A 25,392-nucleotide genomic window follows, 5' to 3' on the forward strand; every position below is an offset into this window, starting at 1 on the left:
TTCCCTTTCCCCCTGGGACAGAATTGGTGTTTCCCAGCAGTCTGCATGTAGTGCTACCCCATGTGAACCACGTGAACATGTGTGAGTATTTTATAAATATTTGCAAATTATGTAACTGAGATGAAACGCGGGTATCAGCCCGGTATTCAGCTAGTCGGATGTCAGAATCCACCTAAACATATTATCCAGGTTGGCCGGCACTTTGGTCCTCATTGTTTATCTTCCATGGAGATTTTATCTGGGGCTGGTGCACCTTACTGAATCCAGACATGATAACACATTTGGCTATCTGGTAAGATAGTATATGGCATGGAACATGACCATATATTCAGCTGGTCAAGAATATAGACACTCAGTTGAAATTTACAATATTCACAAAATGTACAGTTACAAGGTTTCCACATTTGGGAACTGTATCTCACGGATTATTCTAGATAGCTTTTGCCTGTCTGGTATTAAACAATGTTTTTCAGAAAATAAATTTTTTTAATCATACACTGAATGCAGAAGGCAGAAATAGTTTTCAAGTTAGGTATAACTATTTGATGCACTAAATAATGCCAGGAATAATTACTGAATGCTTGGACTGAACAGAAAGCCAAATAAATAAGGAGATTTTGTTAGGAGGATTTGAATCTGCAAAAAATATTATATTTAATAGGAATTTGTCTTCCAAATAATACCATATATTCATTTTTCATAGAAACTTTTTAATAAATGAAAATGTAGACTTTTTGTTTAAATTATTATAATAGCTTTCTGACCATTACATTATCAGACAATTAATCCTAAATGCTCAAATATATCAGAAATGTCTTTATTTTGAGAGCTGCAACTAGCAAATTCAATAAACTTCCCAGGGTAAAAACCTTCTTAGCTGGTATCAGACTAAATGTCCATTATCAAGCAACCATCTTGTAGAATATAGAAGCCACTAAGTGTGTAATATCCCATCAGTTATACTGTTGTGTAGAAGCTACTTTTCCTGCTGAGTATGCTTTATCCAACTTTATATGCCTAATCATCACTGTGCTGTAAATAATTAATAGTATTGTCTTATACACACACAGCAGAAATATGGAAATTAAATTATAGTAATATCACACAAGCAACTCAAAGAATAATGATATCAAACATTTGGGAAACTGAATAAATGTGCATTAATTGGTGCTCTTCAAGAAAATGAGATAAAACCAATCTGAATTATTACAGGGGAATTTCATTGTTCCCTGTTGTGAACAAAATTCTTTCAAAGGTTGTATTAAGTTAATCACTGTCATAACTTGTGTTGACTCCAAAGAGGCTTATGATTTGATAGATAGGCAAACATTATTCCAATCCTTACAGGAATTCAAAATTAACAGGAAAGCAAGGGCAATTATGCAACAGACATTAACAGATACAACCTCCAAAGTTAAATTCATGGGTTAAACTTCAGAAGATTTTCAAATCCATACCAGTGTTTGTCAAGGAGATGGACTCTCCCCCCCCCCCCCCCCCCAATTAAACACAGTTCTGCAAAAAATTATAAAGAGCTGGGAAAATAAAAAAAGGACTCCAACAATGAACTAAAAAGAGCAGAGAATCAATGCAAAGTGTCTGGTTTTTGCAGACAATCTCATCATCCTAACAAATAATAGAGGAGATGCCAAACTTGCCCTGTAGAAGCCACATGAAATAGCACAGAAAACTGACCTACAAATCTCCTATGAGAAATGTCCGTACATGCAGAGGAAGCCTGCAGATAGCCTCCCCATTATAAGTTTGTGTGGGGAAGTGTCACAAGTTACACACTTTTAATATATAGGAGTTGTCATCCAGCCATCAGTACTGAGCATGATAGACAATCAAGAAAGAATCTCAAAACTACAAAAAGCATAGAAGCTAACTTGGAGTCACAACAACAAAAAATCTATCTCTCTAAATGCAAATCCAGGGCATTACAGCACAGTAGTTCCACTGGGAGCACTTTACACTGTAAAAATTATGGTGATTCATGGCCACAGAAAAATATGAGAGACTAAAAAGCAGGAAAGGAAAATTCTCAGAAAAATATCTGAACCAGTTTTCTGTGAAGAAATTTGGATGAAGTGGCCATCAAGAGACATTTACAAATAGACAGAAATAATAATGAGCACCCTCAGAAGAAGAAAGATTAAATTTTGAACATAGCCACAGGATGAATAAGAACAGGCTCATGAGGAAAATCTTCAAGACAGCAAACACTAGTAAAAACAAGACAAAATATACCTCTAAAACACAGGAAGTTATTAAAGAAGCAGAAATCAAACAAGATAACATATGAAATAAGGATCAGTTAAGAAACATTATAAAAAAACACATATTTAAACAAAAAAACAAATGGAAAAGAGAAAGGGAGGTAAATTGTCAAAAGAATGCCACAGAGGACACTGGAATTGTATGAAGAGAATTTGGGAAGAATGAAGAAACAAGGAAATATAATGACTTCTCAAGTTCAGATGCTCTGTTATTAGGGAAAACGGTATGCAGTATTATATCAGAGAGTGAATGGACATGAGAAATCTGAAACAGAGAGTTAAAAATAGATGACTGTAATGAACTTCAGTGATGATAGTTTATAGATTACCTGCTTCTCAATTCTTTCAAACAGCATCATAATTGAATCCATGACAGTTGAAGCCAGATGTGTTTCTTGTGGCTTCGTGTAGCTCCTCCAGCGACAGATTTCAGCAAAGACTAGTTTGACAAATATTGGTAGTGAACATTGGCCAATTGCATTTGCAACAAGGCGCCACTGATAGTTTGAAAGATCCCTATGAGCAGTCTTCATCCACATTCTGAAATACAAAACACTCTGTGTGACACCAAAACATTTTCAACAAATATTATTCTTGGAGATTCAGCATCTGACACATCAGTAAATGAAACATAATTTTCTTAAGTAGGTATGGAAAAAAAGGTGACACTCTTTTTTGTTCCCTATATAGAATTTTGATGATGATGATGATGATGATGATGATGATGATGATGATGACATCAAGGAAAATTGTTTCTAATCAAGGAGAGCCATAATTTGAAAAAATATCAATGAATGAGATATTACCTTACACAAAGAAGTCTATTATGCTGATTGAAGAATACTGCAAAGCCACTTCTGTCTTTTTTCAATGTGAAACACTAAGTAGACATCACGTCCTGACATTTGTACCCATAAAACTGTGTGAATGGTTACAAATAGGCCTAGTCTACAGAATTTCTATTTTGTTTTAAAATTTTCCATAATGGAGTGTTTGAATTTCTGTTGAAGTAATAATCATAAAAAATTTGCATCCTATGCACATAAGACACTCTGAAAAAATCGTAAAAGTAATCCTTGAAAAATAATCATACAAGCCAATGTAATTTCCATTTTTTCATTGTTTACTTCTTATTACAGGATAGACAAAGATTTGTGGGTGCACATTAATTGACTTTAAGGGTTTACAGCACAGATACTTTAATTATGTTTGCCTCTTTTAGTTTTAAACTATGCAAAGTTGAAGATGTTCTACGTTGTGACATTCTGTACAATCAAACATGAGACAAAACATTTAGACAGATAAAACAACAGACTTACTCCACACTACTGTGTTTATACCACAAGTGGCCATTAGATTAAAAAATGCAAGCCCCAAGGATATTATGATATCTATTATTTTGCTAAAAATCAGTACTGTGAAGCAAATCTCTTTGCTAAAAGAAATGGTGAAAAAGTAATAAGATATCTAATGGGGATTACATACCCAAAAAGAGTGATACACTGCTGTTAGCTCCTCTTTAGCATCTATTAGCCTAAACAACTCATGTAAATTCAGCTTCAAAATAAACAACATACTGAAATATCCTTTAACAGCCAATGTCTAAAGCTTTTATTTCACACAGTCTTAAAATCCTGTTTCTCTTAATCAAGTGATTAAGTAAACTTCTCAGAGTTCAGTTCTCATGAAGTTTTTTTTTAAAAAAAAAAAAAAAAAGAAAGAAAAAAGAGAGAGAGAACAACTTGTGTCACTGCAGATACGATATTGACATTCACAGGACATGTACATTAGTATGTTTTGCATAAATGATCAGCATCTGAACCATGTTGGCCACAGGTTCAAGGTCAACCCTTTGAGTTTGAAAGAGGGTCCATTATTGGCATGAGCAAATGTGATGCATCTGGGAAATTGCTGCTCGTGTGGGACAAAGTGTTTTGGTAGTGCAGTTGGTAGAAGCAGAATGGTTCATGGCATGCCACAGGACACAACAAGATGGATCAGGCTGCACCACCCAGACCACCACCGAGAAGACTGACATTTCATCCAAACGGCATTGCAGGACAGATCTGCATCTCCTCAACTCTAGCACAACAGCAACGGATTGTCACCCCTGGTAGCCATTTATTATGGCATGTGTTACTTGTGTGTCATCCATTTCTCCACCTACATTTGACAAATGTGCAGAAACATGCTAGACAACAATCATGTATTGAACAACATCACTGGAGACAGGAATGGCATCAGATAATGTTTTTGGATGAATCCAGGTTCTGTTTGTTTAAAATTGATGACCATATTTTGGTTTGCCACAGACAGGGGGAGTAGAACCACAGTGAACCCATTCACATAAGACATACAGCATCAACTCAAGGCCTTGTGGAGTGGGCTGGTACTGGGTACAACCAAAAATCACAGCTGGTGTGTAACAGGGCACAGTGACCAGTGTCACCTTCGTGAATGACACCCTGTGACCCACTGCCAAATCCCTTCTGCACAACACACCAGACACCATTTTTCAGCAAACAATGTAGGACCACATGTTGCTGCATGAGCAGGTGCCTACTTAGTGTCACAGGATGTCAGCATTTTGCCCTGGCCTGCTAGATCACCAAACTTCTCACCAGACAAAAATGTGTGAGATATGTCAAAATGATGGGTGCAGTGCCGTAACCCAATGCCAACCACCACGGATGAACTTCGGAATCAGGTAAATGCAACATGGATGGCTATACCACAGGATGCCATTTGCACCTTATACACATCGATGCCATCATGCATGGAACAAGTTATCAGGGCCCATGGATGATCTTGTGCTTACTAGGGAACAGGAAACAAGCCTACTGAAATCGCAATCATTTCTGCAGAACATAGTAATGAACATGTCCTGTCAATATGAATGACCTATCTCCAGTTGTTCAAGATGTTTTGTTTTTTTCTGAACACAAGTGTATATCAACCCTGTTCTTAACAAACAAACCATATGTTTAAACTATTTTCTATGCTCCACTACACTTAAAAAATCTGTGTGAATGGTTTTGTATAGGCCTACAACTAGAAAGCCATAATGCACAGCTGTGATTGAGTCTCTGTTAACTATTAGCAGCAGCATCTATTGTTATTTTTGTATTTTAGTATGAATTAATTACATGCATGCTGATAAATGTGAGTGATTATAGATGTTTTCCTTCCATTTTCTGATTTTAAAGTGATGAAATCCAGCTGTGTTGTGACATCTGACATTGCTTTGATGCAGTGTCACTCAAACTGTGATTTATATCTGTCTGTGTTGTGTTTCACTTTGTGGCTCATTGTCCCTTAAACATTGTATAATATATTTGATATTTCTATCATTAGGCAGTTATTTCAAGTTTTACTGTTTTTTTTTTTTTTTTTTTTTTTTTTTTTTTTTTTTTTTTTTTTTTTTTTTTTTTTTCCCCCCCCCCCAATTAGGTATCATCCTCCTGATCGGTTAGATAAGGCAGTTATTTCAAGTTTTACTGGTTTTTTTTTTTTTTTTTTTTTCCTTCCTCCAATTAGGTATCATCCTCCTGATCGGTTAGATATCTTGGACACAGCCAGTCCTATTGCTGTTGTTGTAAACCTACTCAGAAGTTAGATTAACATTAGAATGTTTCTCTGCACTGCAGATTTACTCTGAAGTAGATACATTCGTAATTACAGGAGCTCACTGTGTGTCAAACTTTATATAAATAAATAAATAAAATAAAATGGTTTATTTGTCCATAATAACTTAACACTCATGAACATATTCAGTTTACAAACACAATAACATTAAAAAAAGTTTAGAAGTGAAGATAAATTACACACAATAATATTAAAAATCCTTGATGGAGTACAAACATTTATCAATTAACAGTTTCTTTAATTTTGTCTTAAATATGTTTCCTTTTAACAATTTTGTATTATTTGGCAATCTGTTATAAAAATGTCTTCCAGCATAAAATGACTATGATCTGTTGCTCTTTTATTACTAAATTTTATGTGGTAATTTTCTCTTTTTCTTGTATTGTAATTATGGATTTCACTATTGATTACACTATGCACCACATTTTCTTTTACAAACAATATAGTTCTGAGAACATACAATGAATACACTGTTAGTATGTTATATTTAATGAAATATTCTCTACATGACTGACACTTACTAATATTAGCTATTATCCCAATTATGCTTTTCTGGGCTCTGAAAGCCCTATCTATATATGTTGTTGATTCCCCACCCCAAATCTCAGTACCATATTGCAGCTGGGAGTGTGTAATTCCATAATAGATTTGTCTTAAAACAGGTGGCGCTATTATGCTAGGAAGGTTGTTTCAGCAGGTAGGTGTTACAGGACATTTTTTTCACATGTAACTGATGTGCTCCTTCCATGTAATATGTTCATCTACTATAATACCCAGGAATTTATGTTTATCAATTGTTTCAACTGATAGCTCAGGTTCTGTACCCAGAAACTACATCAGAATTGTCTTGTCATTATTTAGTGCCAATTTGTTTTTGGTGAGATATTATGTGATGAGGCTAATGTTATCTGCATTATTTTGCACTGCTAACTATTTTGAGGAGCCCCAACATATGAAGGAGGTGTTTTCAGCATAATTTACTAGGTTTGAATTTTGTGGAATTATTATATCATTGATGTACACAACAAATAAAAAAGGCCCAATAATGCTTCCTGAGGGACTCCACAGTTAAGAATTTTATAAAACGATTTTCCTGTTTGTATATGTCTCCCAGTTGTATAATACAGCTTTACGCAATGTCTCCTGTCAGCAAGGTAAGTTCTTAACAAATCTAATGCTACTCCTCTGTCTCCATAAGTTTCTAATTTATGTAGAACACACTGATTTACAGAGTCAAAAACCCTGGGATAGGTCTAAAAAGGTGCCAATAACTTTGTTTCCATCGTCAAGTTTATTCACTACCACTTGCAAAAATGTAGCTACAGCTGTTATTGTAGACTGGCCCTTCTTGAAATCATGCTGACAATTTTTTAATATATTATACTTACAGAAAAATGATTCAGTTTGATCAAGAAGTAGCCTTTCCAATAGGTTACTAAATATTGATGTCAATGAAATAGGCCTATAATTTTGTATATCTGTACTTATTCCCTTTCTATGCACCAGTCTTATTTCAGTGACTTTCAACAGGTCAGGAAATGACCCCTGACTGAAAGAGCTGTTTATTAAGTGTTATAGTGGCTTTATTAATTCATTACTGCATTTTTTCAGAAATTTTGCTGAGATGTAATCCAAGCCACTGGATGTATTTTCTTTTAAATTGGAAATGGTTTTTATGATTTCCAGTTCTGTAACACACCACAGGAAGAGTGAATTACTGACGTTATTGGGATTTAGCACCTGTGGTGGGTCGATCACATCCTTCCTACTCATCTTACTAAACTGATCTATGAATCTCTCACATACTTCCATTGGGTCACTCAGCAATTTTTCATTGTCACTTACTATTATGCTATTTCACACTGCATTGTTGCTCCCTCCTCTTTCCTCGTTTACTGTGCTCAACACTGTTTTGGTAACATTATTAGACTGCCTCAGCTGTTCAGCATACATCTGTGCTTTTAATGTCTTAAGTGCTTCCCTGTAGGTTTTTCTACAGGCTTTGTATTTAGATTGGAAGTACTGCAGCTCGGTGTGTCTAAAAAGAATATATAAATCATTCATATCTTCCTTTAATTTTATTGTGTTAGGGGGATGTTTGAGATTCCTGGAACCTGGTTCAAATGGCGCTAAGCACTATGGGACTTTACATCTTAGGTCATCAGTCCCCTAGACTTAGAACTACTTAAACCTGACTAACCTAAGGACATTACACACATCCATGCCCAAGGCAGGATTCGAACCTGCGACCATAGAAGGCGCATGGTTCCGGACTGAAGCGCCTAGAACCGCTCAGCCACCATGGCCAGCGATTCCTGGAACTGTCAATTTTCTTTAGTATTTTGACCACTGGGCACACTTGAAAAAGACAATGGGTTAATGATGTATAAAATTTGTCCCACTTTTCATAAATATCTCCTTTTTCATATAGACCTACCTGATGCCAGTTTATTTGTGCCAGCGTTTTCATTAATGTACGATAGATAAGCTTTCTTTTATAAGTAAATAGGTCCCCGTCAGATACTATTTCTTTGTCTGTACGAAGCTCTAGGTCTAATGCACTATGATCTTAAATGTGATTCTCAACAGTTCTAACCACAAGGTCTTCCTTTCTTAAGTTTATAATAACACGGTTTGTGAAACATTAATATACCTAAGATGATTTATATTATTAGTTAAGGAGTCTATGTTCACATCCCCTACTATTATAGTCAGTTTTTTATGAGGTGAGAGTCTGTCAACAAGTTCCTCTAAATGACAGAAAAATTCTTCCATGTTGCTCTTAGGGGATCTGTACAGACTAGCTATTATTAAACTGCTATTTCTAAGCTTTATTCTTTTTGCAGCTATTTCAAAAACTATCTCATATACAAGTTTATCCACCCAATCAATTTTTTCGCACTGGACATTATTTTTGACATAAATACCAACACCCCACCTTTTTGTTGTTTCCTATAATAGACACTGACCATTTTATGATTACTTAAATTAATGCTACACTCTTCTTCGGTTTTGCACCCTAGTTCATTCACACGATAGATATGAGGACACTAGTAACACTTAAAAATTCGTCAATCTGTTCTATTTTGTTGGTAATATATTAGACGTTTTGTGATGTGATGTCATTTATGATGTAGTTTTCAAATATTTAGTCTTCACATTTACATGGTGAAGGCTGTTTTACTCTAAAAAAAGTTTCTGTAGGACTTCTTTCACTTGTGAATGAACTGTTTTCCTTTTATTATTTGATTTAATTTTTGACACAAATAACATTTATCTGAATATTTCAAATTAAATCCTTGGTTAGTGTGTTGACCTCTATCCAACATTCCTATATCTAAAGTTGAACAGTTTCCATAGTTTGAACATATTGCCTTAATCCTAATATTTGTTTTCCTTATTTCCTTGTGTACACACGTGTTGTTGATCAGATCGTACCAATACAGGGCATTGGCGACAATCATGTTTTCCTGCTAATTTTCCTCAAGGAAATTCTTCAGAGCTTCAATGGAGACACCAGCTTCATTGCTTTCCACATCATTCGCAATGCTTAAAAAAACTATGAAATCACTGCTACATAGCATTTTACCTTTCATGAGTATGTATCAAATTGAGATTGGAACTTGTATAACAGATTATATTAGGCAGCTGCATCTGTATCTTTTGTAATTGTTAGTTAAAATTAAAGGAAACTACCCTGTTAGAAGAGACAGTCATTAGTTCAAAATAGCATGTTGTGCTGATATTAGCTGTGCAGTTAGATATTTTGCATTGGAAAGTTTGGATGCTGAATTGAGAAGGTCATATTACACATTGCAATTCTTTATTCTCCTGAAACAAATCTTACTAAATTGAAATTTGGAAAAAAATATCAGGTTCTGAATCTAAATAAGAGTAGAGCCTAAAGGGGATGACAACAGGGATTCATTTGTCGGTGAGAAACTATGCCCAAAGAACACGGGAGCAAAGTGAGGAGGCAGTATGTGCTGATAACAAAGAGACAGCACAGTAACAGCAAGGAGTGTAAAATACAGGCCTCAGAGAACGAAATTTTACAAAATGGGTGACCACAAAACATGTAACATACAATGTAGCAGCAGAAAGTAAAATGAAGCAAGAGGCTGAATATTACAATCAGGAAACATCAGGAACAGTAGTAATGGGCTCAGAGAAGGGCATGAAATAAAAGCAGAAACAGAATTAAATCAAATAAGTACTACAGTGTTAGTGAAATTAATTGTGAGATATGATTCCTACAGGACTGGTCACTGTGATTAACAATAAAATGTAATCATCGAACAGTCCATTACACAGTTCACTGAACAAAAAATACAGTCTTTAAACAATTCACTCAGTTGCTAAATTAATGATATGAATATAATAGAGGGAAACATTCCACGTGGGAAAAAATATATCTAAAAACAAAGATTAAGTGACTTAGCAAACAAAAGAGCTGGCACGTCGATAGACACACAAACAAACACAAACATACACACAAAATTCTAGCTTTTGCAACCAACTGTTGCCTCGTCAGGAAAGAGGGAAGGAGAGGGAAAGACGAAAGGATTTGGGTTTTAAGGGAGAGGGTAAGGAGTCATTCCAATCCCGGGAGTGGAAAGACTTACCTTAGGGGGAAAAAAGGATGGATATGGATATGTGTGTGTGTGCGAGTGTATACCCATCCTTTTTTCCCCCTAAGGTAAGTTTTTCCACTCCCGGGATTGGAATGACTCCTTACCCTCTCCCTTAAAACCCAAATCCTTTCGTCTTTCCCTCTCCTTCCCTCTTTCCTGACGAGGCAACCGTTGGTTGCGAAAGCTAGAATTTTGTGTGTATGTTTGTGTTTGTTTGTGTGTCTATCGACGTGCCAGCGTTTTTGTTTGGTAAGTCACATAATCTTTGTTTTTAGATACAGTTGCTAAATTAGTTTGATAAGCAACAAAACTGAATTAATAAACACTCTGTTGCATTGCATTCTATACATATTTCCAGTTACTCCATACAAAGTCATGTTTACACTGTAAAACTTTCAGTGAACCACTATTTCTGATATGAAAATATTATAAGGAACACTCAAACACAGAAATAAAACTCTTGATTTGTATCTCCCAGAAAATTTTAATATCAGGAGAAGATAAGGAAACAGTGATAAATCTGGATGAATAATCAAATAATAATGCAGCTGTCATAGATGGAGAAGCCCAGTTGAATGTCTGAAACCTTGCCTATAACAAGTCTCTGACATAACTGCAAGAATAAATAAAAGTCCATACCATACATAAACCCCCAAATATGCATATAAGAAATTGTTACCTTATTACTTGCATTGCAAGATCCTCTCCGAGGTCAGTAACCTCAAGAAAGTTCTCCTCAATATCAATCATTCTTCTTAAAAGGTAATAGTCATTAGAGACCTCTGGGTTATTTGCTTCAGCTGCACAAGATACAAGCAGCTGGAACAGAATATATATTTCCGTGTATGAGTGTCACTGCTTATCATCATTTTATAGAATACAATTACATATTTTCTCAAGTGATGGTTATGTCCCAGAAATACTGCTTCAAGTAAAGTCACAGTTCATATATTTACATCAGTGTGATTACTGTTATGTTGGTAACTGTGTGCACTGTAGCATCTGCTGCTCTGCTATGCATGTTACATTGATATAGTGAAAATGTGGGTGCAATCCATATAAACTCTGTCAAAAAGTAGAACAATCAGAGCTTGCTGTTCTTTGCAAGCAATGCAATGGACACTACCTCATTGTTTTGCTCAAACAGAATGCAGGGACCACCATTAGATCACGACAGTGAAAGGCTGCAACAAGGTGTTGTTTATCACAGAGAGAGTAGTGGGTAAGTGTATGAATAGCTGAGGAAATGGTTAATCTAATCCCTTTCATATGTGAAAACATATATTATACATACAAAAGGGAAAATAAATATGTGGCAAACAAGATATCACCTCAGAACCTTTCCAAAGGTGGACCAACATTATATTAAGAAGATGGTCATAATGTTCTGGTTCATCAGAGTAGTATACATGAAATATGTCATGTTCATATATTAATCTGAAATGATGAGAGTTATATAATTAAAAAGGCAATCCCTTATGGGAAAGTGCTGAAAAGTAATGACTCTGAATTTTTATAAGAAAAGTCTTAAAGGTTTTTAAATGAAACAAATCCCATTAACACTCTACATCTTCATTTTTCATGTCCACATACTTGCAGCCCTCAGCCCCTTCAGGGCTCCGAATTGAAGTGTGTAACATGGCAATGGATAATGTAACTATGTCAGCTTGTGAGGAATAGTGTGCTATAATTGAGTTTCAATGTTAAAGAATTTGTCCACACATGGAGCACCTTCTCCTTTACCATGATAATGCCACATCATACATAACCACTGTGACATCTGCAACAATCTGACACCTTGGTTTCACTGTCATCGATCACCCTTCATAAAGTCCTGACTTGGCACCAACTGATTTTCATCTGTTTCCAAAACCTTCATTTTGATAGTGATGAAGCAGTGCAAGCAGAGTTGAGGTTATGGGTTCAACAACAAAGTCAAACATTATAAAGTGATGGTATCTATAAACTGGTCTCTCATTGGGAGAAATATATTTGTTTCCAGGGTGACTATGCTCAGAAATAAATATGTAAACATAAAGAATAAAGATGTAGATGTTATTAATGTTTGTTTTATTTAAAAACCTATAAGAGTTTTCACATAAAAATTTAGTAGGTATTACTTTTCAGTACCCAGTCAAACATGACATAAGATACTGATTCAATTACCTTTAATGAATCTACATTAAATATCAGCATATCTTAAGAAAAACAAAGCCCTTGGCCAATAGAGGGCTTCAAATTTTAGCATGTACCTTGGCCATGGGTAATGTAACTATGTTGATGCATGAGAAACAGCCTACTGTAATTGAGTTCCAAATTCAAAGAGTTCATCTACATGTGAAGTACCCTCTTCTTCAACATGACAATGCCAGACCTCACACAAGTGCGGCAAAATCTGCAACAATTTGATGTCTTGGGTTCATTGTCATCAGTCATCCCCCATACAGTCCCAACTTGGCCCCATCTGATTTTTACCTGTTTCCAAAACTTAAATAACACCTTTGAGAACTTCACTTTGATAGTGATGAAGTGAACAAGCAGAGATGATGTTGTGACTCTCTCAAAAAAGTCAAACATTCTAAAGTGACAATATCAACAAACTGGTCTCTCGTTGGGAGAAATGTGTGTGTTTCCAGAGTGACTGTTTTGACAAATAAATATGTAGACATGAAGAACAAAAATACAGAATGTTAATAACATTTGTTTTATTTAAAAAGCTTTAAGAGTTTTCATATAAAAATTCAGAGGCATTAATTTTTAAACAAGCACTCATGTATGACATAAGATACTTATTCAATTACCTTTAACGACTCTAAAACAAATGCCAGCATATCTGAAGAATAACAAAGCAAATCAAATAAACAGTTTGTGTCCATTAATAGTCGTGATCAAAGTGCCTAACTGCATATTTCAGAACAATATTCCTGCAGTAATTGACATAAGATGTATAGAAATATTTAAAAGTTATACTTTAACTGTTGAGGAAGATGTACCTTGCAGTTGGGAGGCAGACGCAATGGCAGCCAGGAAACCTTGTTGGCATCCTGTGTGCCTGTCAGCTGGTCCACTGAGTCGAGGAACAGGATCAGTGGTTGCTCTTTGGTCGCATTGTTCAGTAAGTACTTAAAGTGTGCTGTCAGAGGCACCAGATCCACAGGAATGTCATCAAATGGAAGCATGTAGTTGTATGAAATCTGCAAATGTACCATAACATTAACTTGCCATCTTGATAGAAAATGTTGACTGTTATAGGCTAGACTGGTGCCACAAATAAATGTATTTACCACATCAATATCAGTTATCATGCTTGTGTTGTCTGTACAGTTCTGCTGACTCAACACTAGTGTAACGCAACCCATACATATACAAATTAGTGTGGGCATTTGGGAAATATCTATAACGAAAGTAAAGATCTATAACATAAGTAATGGTTCATGATATTGGCTCTCAAAAGACTGTCTGGGAGCATATGTAATCCATGGCATCAAATAGCTTTCAAGGTGATGAAACAATTATATAGCTGAGTCTCAACAATAATGGCAGGTATGTGTCTGATAAAAAATTCACAAAGAGGAGTGGGTCAGTAGTTGTCAAGACACATCATCATCTATGCTCTATCACTTTAGGAAACACAGCAAAAACTGCACAATTCCTCAAATTACACAGAATGAAAATTAAAAATGAACAACTTGAAGTAATGGTCCCACATGAATTAAGTTTTATTCAATACCTTGTCAGCCTTCTATAGCAACAAAGCAGCACTGTAATCATGCACAGAGAAGACCATAGAGCTTTGGATGTGATATTGGGAGAATGTGTTCCACAAAATTTCCATCCCATGTTGCAAATTGTAGAGGGGTGTTGCTGGTACCACCACAATGGTGTTCGTCTATGCCACTCACCAATGCAGGCTTCCAGATTACAGTCACTGCAAAAGCTCTAGAAATGTATGCAGACATCAAAGTATGTTGCACAACAGCAGAGTACATCCAAAAACATTACAATTTAGCATTCTGTATTTCAGCAATGAGGCTAGATTACATTAGATTCAGTTTTTGTTCCATAGTCCCAAAAGATGAGATGATTCTCGTATGTGTGGAACATGTCAGAAAGTATAACATAAAAATATAAAACATTTGAATATAATATTTACTACCCTGATCATTTGTCAGAAGATTGTCGAAATAGGTGAATACAATGCGGTAAACTGGAGCAGCCAATATTTACAGAATTAACACACTGTCAGAATGAAACACTGTTATGCACTATTAATTAATTTATCATCCATAAAGTGATAATCTTGACTGTTGTGACCAAGTGCTGTCAAAGTTGAAACCCAACAGACATTTTTACTTAAGCTGCCATAACAGTCTCTGTTATGATATTCATCTATAGAGTAGAAGAAGTTGCCTATCAAAAAGGCTTTCAAGCTCTGTTTAACCTGTGCTTTATATGAAAACAAGTTTTGAATGGTTGCTAGCAACTTACTGAAAATGTGTGTTCCTAAATACTGGAGCCATTTTTGGACCAAGGTAAATTCTTTATGTAGAATGTTCTTATTCCTAGTACTGATACTATGTGTTGAGCTATTGGTTAGAAACAGAGATATATTACTTACAACAAATTTCATTAAGGATTAAATATACTGAGAAGCAGTGGTTAGAATACAAAGTTCCTTGGACAGGTTTCTATATGATGTTCTTGAATTTACACCACAAATGATTCTCATCACACGCTTTTGCACCCTTAAAACTTTTGCTTAGAATATGATCCCGTATGACATAATACAATGAAAGTAAGCAAGGTATGCAAGTTTTTTTATATTTATATCTCCGACATCTGACATCATTCTGACTGCAAATACAGAATTGTTTAGGTGCTAAAGCAATTCTGTGGTATGCCCTTCCCAACTGAATTTATTATCAAGTTGTAATCCCAGAAATTTAACACTGTCACCCTCTGCGATCTGCATGTCTTCATATATTATACACATGCTGAAAGGAAATCTCTTACAGGTTCTGAATTGCATATAGTAGGTCTTCTCAAAGTTTGATGACGGTGAATTAGCTTTAAAACATTTGTTAATGTCAGTGAAAATTTGATTAGCAACTATTTCTGAATCTGTACTTGACTTGCTACTTATTGCAATGTTTGCATCATCTGCAAACAAAACAAACTTAGCATCTGGCAATGTAACACACAAGATGTCATTAATGTACACAAGAAAAAGCAGTGCACCCAGGATGGAACCTTGAGGAACACCACAAGCAATTAATTCCCAATCAGATGAAAAATGGTTCAACTGACTCTGAGCACTATGGGACTTAACATATATGGTCATCAGTCCCATAGAACTTAGAACTACTTAAACCTAACTAACCTAAGGACAGCACACAACACCCAGCCATCAAATCAGATGAAGACTGACTGCTTACTGTACAGGTACTTTGCAGTGACACCCTCTGTTTCCTGTTAGATAGACTCAAACCATTTCGCAGCATTTCTGGTGACACCATAATATTATAATTTACTTATGATAATGCTGTGGCTCACACAGTCAAAAGCTTTTGACAGGTCACTGAAAATGCCATTAGCCTCTAATTTATTATCTAATGAATTAAATACATTCTCACTGTAAGTGTAAATAGCTTCCTCTATATCAGAACCCTTAAGAAATCCAAACTGTAACTTGGACAATATGTTATTTGCAGCCAGATGCTTAAGGAGATACTTGAACACAACCTTTCAAAATATTTTTGAGAAAGCAGGCAAAAGGGAAATTGGTCGATAGTTTGGTGGTATCTGTTTATCCCCCTTCTTGTAAAGAGGCTTAACTTCAGTCTGGAAATGTTCTGCTGATAAGAGATTAATTACATAAATAATTTAAGATAGAACTCAACTCACATGAGAATTCTTCGATTAACTTCACTGATATGTTATCATACCCACTGGAATACTTAGATTCTAAGGATTTTATGATGGATGCTACTTCTTTGGGAGATGTGAGTGACATTTCCATTATACTGAAATTACTGTATTTTTAAAGACTGGTATCATATAGTCCATTACACTGTTCACCGAACCTGATAACCCCAATCTGTTGGTAACAGAAATGAAGTACTTGTTTAAGAGGTTTCCAACACTAAATGCACTTGTTACCAAAGTCTCATTTATTTTTAGAGCTATCTGTTCCTCTTCCTTTTTGGTCCCAGTCTGTCTCTGTCTTCCCTATATCCCATAAGGTTTTTATTTTATTGCCTGATGTAATTACCTTTTTCTCATAATAATGTTGCTTCGATTTCTGGATTACTTGCTTCCATATTTTACAGTATTCTTTGTAATGCATTACAATTCTAACATCAGAGCTGGTCCTAGATAGTAGATACAGTAACATTCACTCATCTGTTACACTACGAGGCACTGTATTTTCTCAAGTGTGCCGAAAATCATGTACACTACCTGATGAAAGGTGTCTGTAAATCCCTATGTCAAGCAGAATTGACCACTAAAACAGCAGAATGGGTTTGTCTGGAGGGCTCAGTGACTTAGAGCATGGACTAGTCATTGGATGTTACCTGAGTAACAAATTCATCAGGGACATTCCAACCCTTCTAAAGCTGCCAAAACCGACTGTTAGTGAAGCGATTGTGAAGTAAAAACGTGAACGGACAACTGCAATTAAACCAAGACCAGGCTGACTTCATGTTCTGACAGGCAGGGCCCATCGAAATTGTGAAACGTGGTTGTAAAAAATCGCATGAAATCAAGCGGATGCCTCTTTTGGGATGTGCTGTCTTGAGAGTTGAAGTCAGGGTTATTCATAATACCTCTGGGGTTTCAGAAGATGACTGCGTTAAAACTACAGACATATAGAAAATAGACACATATCAGAGGATAAAGCACCTCTCCAAGTTTTTAAATTACATTATATGTGCTCAATACGGGCATCGTTTGTGATGTAGCAAATGTTAATAAACGCTTGCAGTTCACTGAAGTTGCTGCCGCATGCCCAGGAAGGCGTAACGATAGTAGCACGATTTGTAAATCTGTTCACTGGGTTGCCTATCTGCAAGCGCGAACTAATTCCATGGCATAATGCAGAGCGGATGATTTTTCTGCATGTTCTGGCACGCATGCACCCTAATGCCCCCGACTTTTTTATTCTGTTCTCAGTATCGGTTGAGGTACTGCTCGTACATGTTATGCACATTAGTTGGTAGAGTTTCCCGCTTCCCTGGCGCGAGATGCAACCCACTGCCACTAGATGGCTCCGAATTGTAGCATCTAACTTGGTAGTGTAACCACGTCGGAGCGTGAGAAACAGCATGCTGCAATAGAGATTCTAACTGAAGAAACGTGCCTCCAATTGAAATCCATAGAAGAATGAAAGCTGTGTACACATTGATGATTGTATCAACATCAGTTATGTGTCACAGTTGGTTATTTCTGCTTGTTATGAAAGTAACTGCAGTGTTAACCTCAACGTGTGTGACAGAGCATGGAGAGGATGACCGCGTGCCTCAACCAACGAGGCACATCAGAATCACATTGATGACCTCATCAGAGAAAATCAAAAAAATGGTTCAAATGGCTCTGAGCACTATGGGACTCAACTGCTGTGGTCGGTCATAAGTCCCCTAGAACTTAGAACTACTTAAACCTAACTAACCTAAGGACATCACACACATCCATGCCCGAGGCAGGATTCGAACCTGCGACCGTAGCGCTCGTGCGGTTCCAGACTGTAGCGCCTTTAACCGCTCAGCCACTCTGGCCGGCTCAGAGAAAATCGTCGGGTAACATAGACACAGCTCTGTAGTAGGTGTGGCATATCACAAGTGTGTGTACGGGTCACCAATGCAGAACAGTGGTACAGAAAACTGTGTTTATGGCAGGTGCCTCGGATGCTCACTCCTGACATTTAACAGAGAAGATTGGACATTTGTCATCAATTTCAAAAATTCATATGGCTCTAAGCACTATGGGACTTAATATCTGAGAACAACTTAGAGCTACTTAAACCTAACTAACCTAAGGACATCACACACATCCATACCCCCGAGGCAGGATTGGAACCTGCGACCGTAGCAGCAGCGCGGTTCCGGACTAAAGCGCCTAGAACCGCTCGGCCACAGAGGCCGGCACCATCAATTCCTTTTGCATATTGAGCGTGAGGATGATGCGTTCCTTAACAATATTATGGAAGGTGCTGAAAGCTGGGTTCACCATTTTCATCCCAAAAACGAGAGAGCATCAATGGAGTTGCGCTACAAGGAATCACCGACGCCAAAAAATTTCAAGACCATGCCATCAGCAGGCAAAATCACGCCTACAGTGTTCTTAGATGTTCCAGGTGTGGTACACTTGGAATTCATGCCTAAATGCGCCACCAAAAGCTCTGCAAGGTACTGCAAGACCCTCGGAAAACAAAGCACAAATTCGAAGAGTTCATCCTCTCCATCAATATGACAGTTGCGGACCACAGACGAGCGCTGCGATAGCGGCAACAATCCGACGCCTTGAGTTCACTGTCATTGATAATCTCCCATTCAGTCCCGACTTGGCCCTCTCTGATTTTCATCTGTTTCCAAAACTTAAAGAACATCTTCGAAGACTTCACTTTGATAGTTACGAAGCGGTGCAAAAAGAGGGAAGGTTGTAGATCCATCAACAAAGTCGAACATTCTAAAGTGACGGTACCAACAAACTGATCTCTCGTTCGGAGACATATTTTTGTTTCAGGAGTGGCTACATTGAGAAATAAATATGTAGACATGAAGAATTGGTGGCACTACCCCTCAGCATGCTCTTGTCAATACACCGATATGTGTCATTTTTCTGTATATCTTGTAGTTTACGTGCAGTCGTCTTCTAAAACCTCAAAGGTACTTGTGAATAACCCTGCATAAGCTTTGGATTTGCCGTTCTGATTTAATATTACAGCTTCGTCATTTTGCACTGGCAAACTCGTAGACGTGTAAAGACTAGTGAATGAGGAAAATAGACAATACATGAAGCATTATCTGCAAAGTGACGTCCCATCCGATCTCACATGGACTCCCAAAGCATATACAGGATGTTTCTAAAACCTACACTTGTATTCACCAAGTAAGAGTGGAGAGTACCCGAAGGATAATGATTTGGATTAGAACCTACACTATGTGATCAAAAGTATCCGAATACTTGGCTGAAAATGATTTACAAGTTCGTGGCGCCCTCCATCGGTAATGCTGGAATTCAATATGGCGTTGGCCCACCCTTAGCCTTGATGACAGCTTCCATTCTCGCAGGCATACGTTCAGTCAGGTGCTGGAAGGTTACTTGGGAAAAGGCAGCCCATTCTTCACAGAGTGCTGCACTGAGGAGAGGTATCGATGTCGATCGGTGAGGCCTGGCCCAAAACCAGCGTTCCACAACATTCCAAAGGTGTTCTATAGGATTCAGGTCAGGACTCTGTGCAGACCATTCCATTACAGGGATGTTATTGTCGTGTAACCACTCCGCCACAGTTCGTGCATTATGAACAGGTGCTCTATCATGTTGAAAGATGCAACTGCCATACCCGAATTGCTCTTCAACAGTGGGAAGCAAGAAGGCGATTAAAACATCAGTGTAGGCCTGTGCTGTGATAGTGTCCCACAGAACAACAAGGGATGCTAGCCCCCTCCATGAAAAACACGGCCACACTATAACACCACCGCCTCCGAATTTTGCTGTTGGCACCATACACGCTGGAATATGACGTTCACTGGAAATTCGCCATACCCACACCTTGCCATCAGATCGCCACATTGTGCAGCGTGATTCGTTACTCACACAACGTTTTTCCACTGTTCAATCGTCCAACGTTTACTCTCCTTACATCAAGTGAGGCGTCGTTTGGCATTTACAGGCGTGATGCGTGGCTTATGAGCAGCCGCTCGACTATGAAATCCAAGTTTTCTCACCTGCAACCTAAGAGTCATAGTACTTGCAGTGGATCCTGATCCAGTTTGTAATTCCTGTGTGATGGTCTGGTTAGATGTCTGCCTATTACATATTACGACGCTCTTCAACTGTTAGTGGTCTCTGTTAGTCAACAGACGAGGTCGGCCTGTACGCTTTTGTGCTGTACGTGTCCCTTCACGTTTCCACTTCACTATCACATCGAAAAGAGTGGACCTACGGATGTTTAGGAGTGTGGAAGTCTCGCGTACAGACGTATGACACAAGTGACACCCAATCACATGACCACGTTCGAAGTCCGTGAGTTCCGCGGAGCGCCCCATTCTGTTCTCTCATGTTGTCTAATGACTACTGAGGTCGCTGGTAGGAGTAGCTGGCAGTAGGTGGCAGCACAACGCACCTAATATGAAAAACGCATGTTTTTGGGGGTGTCCGGATACTTTTGATCACATAATGTATATCCAGAAATGGACTGTTTCATTTCTACACAGAACAATGTATTTCATTATCCCGCGTCTCTTGATTAAAAGAATCATAATAACTTACACTGACTCTGGTAATTACTACATACATACCTGATTAACTAATGTGGTAACATTCCCAAGGTAGAGGGACACACGAAACGTCCAGTAATAACGTATCACATTACAAACTCACTGTCTCCTCTATCACTGATGGTCAGGAGTCCACAGTGCTTCTAAAAACAGCGGTTAGCAGTGGCCATTGTTACAACATTAGCCTCTTTTTTGCAGATGAAATAATTTCCATAGTTATGATGAATTACTATCTTTCAGTCAACAGATGTAGGCTAGTGGGACTCACAATTTCACATGCTTGTTGCTGTAGCAATGAAAGAATACATTTCCAGAAAGCGGTTCGTATTCAAGCCGTTACTTATCCATCGCCCCTACAAATCTTACGATTTTGCAACAGTAATTTAGAAATAGCCTGTGTTTCCACGGATTCGTGTGACGCAGTTGTTAAGATACTACATTCATTTTTGAAGGAGTGAATCTCAAGTCTGTGTCTGAGCATCCAGTTCGAGACTCTCCTTGGTCCACCAGAATCACTTCAAGCGAACGCCAGTTCCTTCAAAACGGTCACAGAACTTTCTCCAAATACGCACCGATGACTTCGACGTGGACGAAAATCAAATTCTCATCTTCCTTTATTTCTTTATATTTTTGCATTTACAGGTTTTGCAAGAAACAGCGATTTCCATACATGTTCTCATCAGACGCCCAATCAGAAGAAGAAATTTCGCTTAGTCAACAGTCTCAGCTGTAGACTAATATTCTTCATGAAATACCCATGCTGCACGTGGAAGCAATTGTTAGCATTTTGAACAAAAACCACGTTTGTCTGAAAGTTTCAAATTAGGTCCACTTCATGTAGTAGACAAAAACGCTCCTTATCTATAGAAAAATAAAAGGTAATAAATACGGCGGAAGAAAAATTCCCGCAGTATGAAAAGGAAGTGTCAGTAGCAAACTCTTGCCTTTGTCATATAGAATAAATATTTTATGAAGCGATATGAAAAAGAAGTAAAGCGTAAGATCATTTGTGGGGAGGGTGAATGGAAGATCTGTAATTTGGGGAGAATTCTGACAAAGTGCAGTGCATATGCTCATGAACCCTCATGAAGAGATTCGTGTAACCTTTGGTTAAGAACTATTCCAGCGTTCGGAAATCTCCTTAAGGGGGGTAGGACGTCAAACGGGCCGACTTGGAGCAGGAGAAGCACCACAGGAGATTTTAATTTCCACTGTCTATACTTTTATAAGTAAATTCATAAAACTATGTCAGCATGACCAGGAAGGATTCAGGATTCACTCTCGTAGCAGCGGAAGTTCAAAAACATAACAAAATAATTTTTTTACATGTGAAATTTCATCATTTTTTCATTTACTATTGGCTGCATTTGTTGCTATAGGTACACTTTTCTTCAAAAGTAAGAGAGACTGTTAGATGAATTTTGCACAGCATACAAACCATACTTACAGGTGTCTGAAACACTAGAATCTATTTAATTTATGAAAAAATGAATGAGCTGTTACGTTTTAAACTTTATGTTTAGAAAAAATCAAATTTTGTAGTTAATTATCTCAATTTTTACCACAGTTTTGAATAGATTTGGAAAATTCTAGAGTTTCATACACCTGTAAGTATGGTTTGTATGCTGTGCAAAATTCATCAAAGAATCTCTGTTACTTGTGAAGAAAAATGTCCCTATAGCAACAAATGCAGCCAATAGTAAGCGAAAAAATGATGAAATTTCACATGCAAAAAAAATATTTTGTTATGTTTTTGAACTTCCACTGCTATGAGTGTGAATCCAGAATCCTTCCTGGTCATGCTGACAAAGTTTTATGAATTTTTTTGTAAAAGTATAGACAGTAGAAAATAAAATGTCCTGTGGTGCCTCTCCTGCTCCAAGTCGGCCCGTTTGACGTCCTACCCCCCTAAAGTAGATCTGAAGGAATATTCAGCGATGTGCTAGTAGTGTTGTCACCGTTCCGTTTAGTCCACGTTTAATACAGAGAAACATAGGGAATTTCAATGAAAAATATTGGAAGAAAGGAAAAATTTCTCTTTGGAAATAGTGTCGGCTAAATTCATATTCAGTATTTCAGATTAGTTGCGAAACAAACTTCAAGCATCTATCGTTGTACGTAACAGAAATTAGACTACGCACAGAAAAATTTAGTTTTTTCTTTCGCTCGATATGCCAATGAAACCTTAAAATAAACGGTTAATAACGATATAAAGAATAGTCCAGCGAGCTGAGAAATGGATTGCGAAAAGTACACGTGAATGTCGCTGTGACGCTTCGTGTCAGTGCAGGTTTCCACAAGTATCTAATCGGATGCTCTCCCACTTTTTCTCCATCACCTGTGCCGTTAAGCCGTAATAAGGCCCCTTGGTGAGAGTCACGCCCCGGAAACGCGATTCCAGACACAAATCCCCCGATGTGGATCAAACCAGTAGCTATCCATTACGCTGCACACGTGTCTAACATTATGGTTACTCTAAAAAGTAATTCATCGGGCGTTCCTGACACGCTTGCCGAAAGTGAGGCTTATATTAAACTTCTGCTAAGCTCTCGATTCCCGACCCACATTCAGGCACCTCCGTTTTCCACAGATCGTTGAAATCCAGCAGAAAAATGGCACGCGGGAAGGGTTGATTACGAAGATAAGAAGCGAAATCTGTGTAACTTTTTGGGTTATATTGTTGGCATTGTAAACGCACTAAAACATTTTTGATTCGCGAAATTGTTATAACATGGGGTGCTTTTATTGTGAAACATGGGATTCGGGTTGGAGAAAAATTGAAAATAGGGTATTCATCTATGTCTTTAACTGACGAAGCACCATGCAAAAAGGTAAGTTACACGAAGAGATACGGAACAAATTTTATTTTGAAGCTTAACTATTTGTTATCATACATTTAGTTACCAAGAAAAGCTAGACTTACTTACAACCCATAACAAATGGTATTATGGGCCTGCAGAGCGCTGAATTGTACCACACAATTGATTTCAAAGGTCAGTTGCGGCTATTTCCGAACTGCAGGGTATGCAGATACCTGGTTCAATCGTTAATTCTGGCGTGGTTACATCGCGACTGCAGCACAAGTTACGGCCAGTGTTGCACCCAGGTTGCAGTTAGGACCATCGAGAACCGTTTTCTGGAAGCTAGGCTACTAGGAAGCGTGTCTGTGTCCAGGATTCCTCTCACACCTCTTCAATGCGCAACCCACCTCCGACAGTGTTGAGAAATGAGCAGCTGGAGGCATGAATGGTGTCAAGTTGTGTTCACTGACGAAAGTATTGACGTCAACGACACCATTCTGTTTGTGAGCGCAACGTAACCCGGCGGACAGCAACTGCCGAAATGTGTCAGGCAGGACATACACTATCAGCTTTCAGCATTATGGTGTGGCGACCCATACTCTCCAATGACCGTATACCTCTAGTGTTTTTCGAGGGACATCACGCAGCCAGTACTGTTCTCGTTCATGCATCAGGATTATATGACTTTCCAGTAGGATAATGCATGTGCACACATTTCTCGCGTTATGTGAGGCGTTCCCCAAGATGTTCGTCAACTACCCTGGTCAGCCACTGAGTAAATTCTTAATACGATGTGACGGCGTCTGGCCCACCCCAGTGCTAACATCCCTAAACGAACTACGACAGCCGGTGGAAGTAGCGGGGACCCCTTTTCAGAAAATAACATCCGGCGCTCTTAGGATCGACTCTGTTCTCGAATGTAAGCCTGCTTCTTAGCTAGGGCAGGCTATATACGACACTGAAGCTGTTATTGAAGTCAGATTTACCGTAGATGTATGACTCTGCAATTTCAACCGAATACCGTTTTCAAGCTGTATAAAATTGAATAAAACCTCGCTAATGTGGAAACAGTGATTCGAAGCGTTCATTTTTCATTTTCCACCTGCATTTAAAGGCCTCCTCTCAAAAGTACCAATGTGGACCTTCTGATTTAATCACTCAATCGGGCTACCGGTGCTTCACGTCCTCTATCCATAAGCGAATGTGAGCAGGTGGCAAATTTCACCCATCCTGTTAACACGCACAAACTGTACGCCTTCACTTTGCCAGCCAACTTCTAATGATGATTTTTTTTTTTTCTTTTCCATCGACGCGAGTTAATCGTCTCGCCAATACCGAGGACATTAGTCTGGAGCGTCAGCTTAGCTAGAGATCTAAGGAGAAAAGAATCGCTCGAGGGTTGCTAAATGGCCGTTATGTCATTGGTCTGAAATGATTTAGGGAAACCACAAGAAGCTTGAAGGATAGGGTGGCTGGACTGAAATCTGGATCTCAGTTTTTTTGAAAAAAAAGTGCGGTTATCTAAGCGCATTTA

At 37.9% G+C, this 25,392-nt stretch overlaps 1 protein-coding gene across 1 annotated transcript in view; it reads right to left on the bottom strand.

Annotated features, from left to right (window-relative positions):
* The window catches only part of LOC126183826 (NACHT and WD repeat domain-containing protein 2), a 293,040-nt gene that overhangs the window by 190,930 nt on the left and 76,718 nt on the right, over positions 1-25,392 (bottom strand). Inside the window, 3 exon segments of the mRNA XM_049926082.1 lie at positions 2,609-2,819; positions 11,238-11,377; positions 13,552-13,752. Coding sequence (XP_049782039.1) covers positions 2,609-2,819; positions 11,238-11,377; positions 13,552-13,752 — 552 coding nt within the window.

The sequence above is a fragment of the Schistocerca cancellata genome, chromosome 4 (genome assembly GCF_023864275.1).
Source record: "Schistocerca cancellata isolate TAMUIC-IGC-003103 chromosome 4, iqSchCanc2.1, whole genome shotgun sequence".
Classification (NCBI taxonomy): Eukaryota; Metazoa; Arthropoda; class Insecta; order Orthoptera; family Acrididae; genus Schistocerca; species Schistocerca cancellata.